The sequence below is a fragment of the Morone saxatilis genome, unplaced genomic scaffold (genome assembly GCF_004916995.1).
Source record: "Morone saxatilis isolate NCDOM2014 unplaced genomic scaffold, NCSU_SB_2.0 Contig8, whole genome shotgun sequence".
Lineage (NCBI taxonomy): Eukaryota > Metazoa > Chordata > Actinopteri > Moronidae > Morone > Morone saxatilis.
The window spans coordinates 27,123,313-27,131,465 of record NW_023340257.1 but is presented as its reverse complement, the minus strand read 5'-3'; the positions used below and the strand labels follow the sequence as shown (position 1 = coordinate 27,131,465).

Here is an 8,153-nt window from a genome sequence, read left to right as displayed (position 1 = left end):
TTTACACTGTAAATATATTTAATCAAACATTAAAAAGACTAAATATTACACAAGATTTTATGTCAAATTAAAACTAAAAAAAGAGTTATTTTCTGTTCTTTTACTGGTGTTTTTTTTACAGCGTGTTGTGAATATGAAACTACACTGTGATTAATAGCTGTTGGCAGTTTGTTTTATCCAAACAATGTTGTTTGTTTAGCCGCACCCTAATAACTGTAGTGAGCTGCAGTGTGAACACAGACACACTTTCTCTTTATATCAGCTGAGATATAAACTCACAGTGGACACTAACAACAAAGCACTGAAGCATGTGTCAAGTTTTATTACTCAATTCTTTTCTATTCTGACATTTTACAACATTTACAACATCATTAACCACTTTGAATACTTTATACATGTAGAACTTTTGTCTGTAATATACTTTACTTCAGCAGGAAGTGTTTTATTCTGGAACAGTATGAATATTGTTGTTCAATTATTATTATAGTTATTAAAGACAAACGTACCTGGAGGTCTCGAGCTCAGTCTCACATTAAGAACCACCAACAGTCCCAGAGAGGACAGAGACACCTGTGAGGACACCTGGAGACAAACTCCACCCACATGAATCCACACTTTCACTTTTATATCTTATAATAAGCAGGTTTATCCATGCAGACACTCCCAAAAACAGCTGCTCATCCAGAGAATGAAAGAAAATCTCTGAAAGCAATAAACAGTTTTTAAACTCACAGAAAAAAAATACAATCAGACCTAAAAACTAAAATGCTAAAACAAACAGTTGTCTGGGTTTAAGAATATATTTAACTTAATAAGATAACATTGACGCACATTATAAGTTCCTCAGGGTTCTGTGCTCGGACCAATTCTATTCACATATTTGATTAAACTGAGATATTCTGAGTGGAGTTGGTTGTTTAGCTGTTTTATACCTGTAATACATTAAAATATAAACAATGAACACTGCAAAATGTTTACCGTAGTCACAACAAAGTCTTTATGAAGCTGAAACAACAAAACAAACATCAGTGAAGACGAAACATACAAACTTAAAATGATACATTTGTAGATAAGCAATATTTAACTGGTGAGATTTTGAATGGAGTTTGGTGAGTTTGTCCCTGTGGTTGAGCTGTGAACTGAAACCACAGCGACAAAATCACAGTAAGATCAACACTGCAAAAAGCTGCAGTCACAACAAAGTTTATACAAAGTTGAACCACAGTCCATTAGAAAAATACAGTATTTTAGGACTTCAGGGCCCCTGTTCACCCTCACTTTAAACTACAGACATAAAACCAGGCATAAACAGTCCTGGTGGTGTCAGCAGGTGTTCGGCACTGTGTGCTTGTTGTTTATGTTTGTTTATTTCCTCCTCAAGTCAAAACAGGAAGAGCTGAGAGCGGCCGCTGATTGGCTGAGAGACCCGGCAGCTGGCAGCACGAGCCACCAGCCTCAGCCCGTCAGAGTGACGACAAAACAAGTTAAAAACAACAAAACAAACAAACATCAGAGCAGAAGAAAGTAAACAACAACAGCAGCGAGCAGGGACCAACATGCCCACGGAGCTGTCTGCAGCGTCAGGCCGGTCAGCGAGCGTCTGTCTGCGGGGAAACAGCGTGAGGCAGCCCGGGGCATCATGGCCGCTGTGACCGCCGACACCCGCACACTCATGACGGATCCAGTCCGACTGTCGGAGCGCAGCGGCCGGGTCGCGGAGACCTGGAAGAGAGACATCCTCCGTCAGCTGAAGCACCGAGACCTGAGCCAGCACGACCGGTTCCAGGACCTGATCCGCTTCTGTACGACGGACAAGTACAAGTTTAAATCTGTGTAGAACAGACAGGCCCAGTGTGCGCTAACAATGCCAGCAACCAAACTCCGTTCAAAAAGCTGCTCATTTAACAGTTTCATACTAACGAGGCTCAGAATGAGTTCTTTCAGTCACAGCTTCAGGAAGAAAACTCCGACTTAAAAACAGTGATTTTCTGAATGGAGTTTGGTTCAGATTTGACCCAAACATTATTCTGAAATGTATAATCTGTTCAAGTAGGATACAAGAGAGATTTCTTCCGCTGTCAGCTACTAAATAACAACTCTAAATGAAAAGCAGTGATTTTCTGAATGGAGTTTGGTTCAGAGAAACCCTACCACCTGTCATACCTGGTAATCAATCAGTCACTTTTATTTGGCAGGTATGCATATAGATTACAGGTAAAGTGAAGCCAACATTTATTTTGAAATGTATCATCTGTTAAAGTAACACACAATAGAGATTCATTCAACTGTCAGCTACTAAATAACAACTCTAATTAAAAACAGTGATTATTTGAATGGAGTTTGGTTCAGAGAAATCCTACCTGTCAAAGATTCCAGTACAGCTGTTATTGCAGTCAGAGCTCTAATTAAACCCAGATGTTCTACAGATGTTTGAGCCAGCTAAAGACAGGAATAGTGACCATTTTTAATTCTGTTCATTTTATTTAATTATCACGTTATAGATCCAAAAAGAAACTGTAAAAAAAACAACTTCCTGTCCCAAAATAAAGAAACTTGTTGTCAGTAAACTGAACCATATGTTGTTCCACTTCCTCCGTACAGTGACTCATCTGTGACGGGTTATCAGTCCGCTGCTGTGTCATCGTCTGCACCACGCTGATGGAAATATATATTTTACTTTAGAGAGGAACCTAAAGAGTCAAATTAAAAGTCACTAAATTAAAATGATGGCGTTAGACGTTAGAATATTTTCCTGTTCCATTTTTTAAACGTCTCAATCTTAAACTGGTCAGAATTTGAATGGAGTTTGGTTTGAGTTTCTCTCAGTGGCAGCAACAAAATCACAAAAGTATAAATGCTGCAAAAACTTTACTGTAGTCGCGATAAAGTGACGTTGAGTCAAACTCCAATAAATCCAGTATTTTAGGACTCCGGAGCTTCCGTACGTTCAGCATCAAAACACAGAAATATAAACAGTTTTGTTGTCGTTCTTTGTTTATTTGTTTGTTTTTCTGTGTTATTTTCCAAGTTAGCTCTGTAGCTAATGTTAGCATGTGTTAGCCCTGTTGTTCACAGTCGACACAGATAATAATATTCCAGCAGCCGAGCGCCAAAAAAAGACAATAAAATAGAATAGAATAGAAAATATCTCATTAAAATACAGTTTTTATCTTTGATTTGACATAAAATCTTTCTGTAATTTTTATTCTTTTTAATGTTTAAAGATATTTACAGTGTAAAACAATGATCTATAAATCCAGGTGAACTCTGCTATAATACAATATAATCAGCTACATTTACAGCAGGAGGGCGTTATTATTGGATTTGTGTGATTATTTTATTTTTGTGAATGTTTAGGAAAGTAAGAACTGTAGTAAAGTGATTGCTCTGTGAAATGAAGCTGAATTATTGCTGTTTACATGTAAGAGACTGTATGTTGACAGTGTTACAATGCTGGTATGCTACATGATAAACATTTTTCACTCCCGTCCATTTATAACGGGGCGGGTATCTGTCGTTACTACTGAATCCTTAGTGCTACAAGTGGCAACTACATAGCGTTGCTCTATGTTACGATTTCAGCAGGTGCCTAATTTTACTGTTTATTTATAAATTATTAACAGAATTAAACTTGAATTTAACAGTTTATCTACTGTAAATACAGTAGAATGTAGGAATTAGTAGATTTAAAAAAAATTATTTTGAGTTCTTTATTGAGGGAAAAAATTTCTTTAACATATCAGTAATGTTACAGATTTTATCTTACGGTTAGGCAGAGTGGGGGTTTGTTTCACGTTGGTTTACCCTGTAAATGCATGTAATTATACAGGGGATATTTTTAGGTAATGTATTGATGTTTCATATTTACGCAAACAGAACAAGTCGTTGGGGGGGCACAAGTAATTAGAAAGTCGGATGCCGCAGAGACCAGCCCGGTTTCACTGATGGCTGTCTTTGTTTTCGACCTCATGTCTGCTTGGGACCAAAACGGGCTGGCCAAGGGATGCGGCTGAGGCTGTGCCTCCAGGTACACTCAGCCTGCTGGCTGTCTGGTACCCTGCAGGCCTAGACAGACCTCCTGGTGGATGATGATGATGATGATGATGATGTGACGGATCGTGATGATGATGGATGATGAAGGTGTGTCTGTTTTGTGCTGCGACGTCGCGCTCCTCGACGGAGCAGCATCGCTGTGTGCGTGCACCAGAACCAGGGTGAAGAAGAACGGACCGGAGAGGTGGTACGACACACGCTGCTCACCTGTCTGCTTATTTTGAGGGTGATATTACTATTACTATCTATTCATTAACTGGTATCGATTATATTATATTATTTTATATTCATAGTATTGTTCCTCATTGATTTATTTTCCATATGCTATTGTAATATGCTATATTTGGATATTTATGTTTCTACTTATTTCTGACTTCATATATTTAATATTATTTCACTATTATATTGTTACTATGCTTCGGCTATTATAGTTTATCTTCGCGTATTAATTGGTATTATTTCTCTGTTCCATCAAATATTCCAGTCTCTCGTTTTAATTGTTCGTGTGTTTTTTTAAAGTTTAAACCTCTTGTACGAATACTGTGTGTGAGTTTTGCTGTTTTTGGCACGAGATTTTATAAAGCTCGGCCTGTGACGGTTTTGTTTCAGCACTGTATTCTCAATTTTCCACTTAACTTTTCAAGATCTTCAAATTTATACAGCCACAATATACGATTTCTTCCCATATTTATATTTCTCTCATCCTCCACTCTTCCTGTCGGGTGGTGGTGGTGGTTGCGGTGGTGGGCCTTCAGGTGGTGGAGCTTGCAGCGGCAGATTAGATCAAAACAAAAGTGGAATTGTGCTGGATGAGCAACAGTGCCGGGTGAGCTAACCACACCTGAACCTGTCTGCTACCTGTCTGCCTCATCGCTGTGTGTACCTGTGTGCCTCCTGTGTGCTCACCTGTCTGCTCACTGTGTGCTCACCTGTGGTCTCACCTGTCTGCTACCTGTCTTGCCACCTGTCTGTCACTGTTGCTCAGCCTGTCGTCTCACCTGTCTGCTCACTGTCTGTCACCGTGACACCCCCGTGGTGATCACCCTGTCTGCTCACCTGTGTGCTCATCTGTCGGCTCTGATGGGGACGAACCTCACAGCCGGTTCAAACTGTCCCTTCAAGGTTGATGATTCACATTCTCAAGTTTAAGACACTTCGCTGCCCTCAGCCAATCAGAACGGAGGATTCTGAGAGCGTTTTTATGGCTCGTCTTTAAAAAAACCAGCAGCGCCAGTTCCTGATAGTTAGAAAGACTTTTATTCTGTCTGTTTATTCTGTCCAGTTTGAAGTGTGTTTTCGGATTATCTTGTGGCAGTGAAATGAATGTATATAACCTTTAACAGATGGAAAATGTGTAGATATTATATGTTCCCAGTGTTTCCTCGAAATATTCGGGTTATTTCTCAGATTTAGTTTTGCCAAGCAGCCACCTGGTGTTTAGTTTGTTTAGTGTCTGGAAGTTTTAAACTTTAAACTGTCGACAATGTGCTCAGACTGTTGAAGGAGGAGCGTCGGCTGGCGGGTGCGTTTGACGCTCGTCAGGAGCTGCTGGAGCGGGTGGAGCAGGTTCAGGCGGAGAACGGGGCGTTGAAGATGGAGTACGACGCCCTGCTGGAGCGACAGCGGGGTGCGGAGACGAGCCTCAGAGAGGAGAAGGTCCGAGGAGGGCACCTGCTGGAGGACATGATCCAACTGAAAAAACAGGCCGCCGCCCGCATGAACAGCCGCAACGAACGCAGGTCCAGGTACCTGAACGCACCGCACACACCTGAGCACACCTGTTCATCACACAGCTAAAGAGCAGGTTCCTGAACACACCACCGCTGTCTGTATGTTTCCATCAGAGCTCGAGAGGCCAACCTGCAGAAGGAGCTGCAGACTGCTGCGAGGTCAAAGGTCAGCGTGGACAGGTAAGATCCACCTGAGCTCATTTCTACCAGAACATCCCCAAAACACATCTGTGTCTAACATCTGCATTTTACTGCGTCTGCGTTTCTGTCCCAGAACAGGAGGTACTGAACCCTCGAGGGTCAGAATATTATTAATATTAATATTACGTTGAGAAAAAAGATGGAATAGGATTATTTTATAATTTGGAAAAATAATCAGAAATTAAAGAAAATATTCAGAATATTTTGTTAAAAATCAGAATTTTGTTGAAAGAAAGACTTTTTTTTATTTATTATAAAAATTCTAAATATTTCAAGAAAAACCAGAAAAGTCGACTGGAAACTTGAGGTTGAAGACAGGAACAGGCTCTTATTTTGGTAGTTTCATCTTCGGACTCTCAGGGCGTCGTCTGAGGAGAAACTTTAATCTGATGATGAAGATGATGAAGATGATGTTCTTGGTCAGTTGATTTTGTGTTTCAGTCCTTCCAGCGCTCCGACCTCCAGATCCACGTCTCCAAAGAACGAAAACGGGTCCACAGAGAGAAAACACACCCGACTGTTCAGGTTGGACGCCGTCACAAACTGTCATTAAACTGTTATTGGATTATTATGAATGAACCTTCCTCGCTGCTGTTGTATATATTCCTGTGTCTGTCTCTCAGATCAGCGTCGGTGACGTCCCCGAGGATCCTGTCCTCCATCAAAGAGCTGTTCGAGTGAGTGCTCCGGTCCGCCCACGGCTGTGACCTGAAAACTTTATTTATTCATTATTCACGGACAGTAACATAACGGTCATGTGACTGTGTGTGTGTGATGTCAGCAGGAAGAGGCGGGGCCACTCAGTCTGCAGTCTGGAGGAGGATCTGATGTGTCCTGTAGGAGTCTGTCTGTCAGCCCGGGTCCCCGTCAGAGCTCGACAAGTACTGGTAATACACACAGAGAGAGTACACACCACTTCTGACAGGTACTGACCTCTGCAGACCGGGAACCCCCCCACAAGAACTGCAGGTTTGGAGATGTTCTGACCCAGTCGGCCATCACAATGTGGTTCTTGTCTCATAAAGAAGCTCTGTCTCCCCCCTGTGGACACAAAGCAAACTGCAGGAGCAGAACCAGCTCTCACTCTAATAATATTAATGTCACTGATGTCTCCTGTTAATAAAGTTTAAGTGAATTGAACAGAGAGATAATATGAAACACACACAGTAAGCGGCTCCTCTGTCAGCGCCTCATTACCCATCATGCCTCTCTCTGTTGACCTTCAGTTGACGCACGGTTTCTGTGGACTCACCACCCCCCATCAAGAACTCTTTATCCGAGGTTCCACACGTCCTTGAAAACCTGGAAACTGATTAAAATGAGCAAATATCCTGGAAACAGGGTTCTGATATTATTGATTATTGATTTGTATCGTTACCTGTTTGAGTCTGTTGTTTTTTTCTTTTTGTGTCAAATTTAGAATCACGACTCAAACTGCAGTGACGTTATGTGTCGATCAGGACGAATTCAATAAATCATCAGTAAATAAATGAGAATATGTATTCAGTGAGTTGCAGTCTGTAACGTCCCCACTAGGTGTCACTGACTCCTGCTGCGAGGAGCTCGTTCTGACTCTTTCCTGTTTCCTGTTTCCGATTTCCCGCCCTCTGTCGCTCAGGAGGCCCACGAGCAAGGCATCAACGCTGTGAGGTTCAGCTCCAGCTCCGACCTGCTGGCCACCGGAGGAACTGACCGAGTCATCAAACTGTGGGAGGTCAGAGCGGGTGCGTTATTATTTTACTTTATTGTGTTGTTGTTGTTGTTGTTGTTGTTGTCGATGTTTGTGACCTCACTGGTGATGTCATCAGGCTCGCTGACTCACAGAGCGACTCTGGAAGGCAGCACAGAGGGAATCACCTGCATCGAGTTCGACCCAATGGTAAAAACCACTCCCGAACCAGAACTTTAGTCCCCCCTGCCGTACCTGGATCAGGTGTTAATGATCTCTGTGGACTCTGCAGGGTCGGAGGATCCTCGCCGCCTCCTACGATAAGTCGGCCCTGCTGTGGCGGCTGGAAGACTCCGTTCCCAAGGTAACCAAACTCCATAGAAACCTTCGTACATTAGAGAGACCGCACTGACTGCAGATTCAGTCTGTGGGGAGAGAGAGTCTATACTGCAGTCAGCCACCAGGGGGAGATAGAGAGTCTATACTGCAGTCAGCCACCA

General features: G+C 42.1%; 2 protein-coding genes across 2 annotated transcripts in view; one reads left to right on the top strand and one right to left on the bottom strand.

The window, feature by feature from the left end:
* Positions 1–1,674, bottom strand: part of LOC118341418 — an 11,078-nt gene extending 9,404 nt beyond the window's left edge. The window contains exons 1-2 of the mRNA XM_035679659.1: positions 1,561–1,674; positions 532–582 (exon numbers count right to left, since the gene is read on the bottom strand). Of these exons, the coding sequence (XP_035535552.1) occupies positions 532–582; positions 1,561–1,674 (165 nt within the window). The remainder of the gene's footprint in view (positions 1–531; positions 583–1,560) is intronic.
* Positions 1,675–5,540: 3,866 nt separating this feature from the next.
* LOC118341602 (autophagy-related protein 16-2-like) overlaps positions 5,541–8,153 on the top strand; it is a 9,088-nt gene continuing 6,475 nt past the window's right edge. Inside the window, 8 exon segments of the mRNA XM_035679898.1 lie at positions 5,541–5,798; positions 5,898–5,963; positions 6,426–6,509; positions 6,608–6,661; positions 6,769–6,871; positions 7,603–7,708; positions 7,793–7,863; positions 7,946–8,017. Of these exon segments, the coding sequence (XP_035535791.1) occupies positions 5,647–5,798; positions 5,898–5,963; positions 6,426–6,509; positions 6,608–6,661; positions 6,769–6,871; positions 7,603–7,708; positions 7,793–7,863; positions 7,946–8,017 (708 nt within the window). The 5' untranslated portion in view covers positions 5,541–5,646.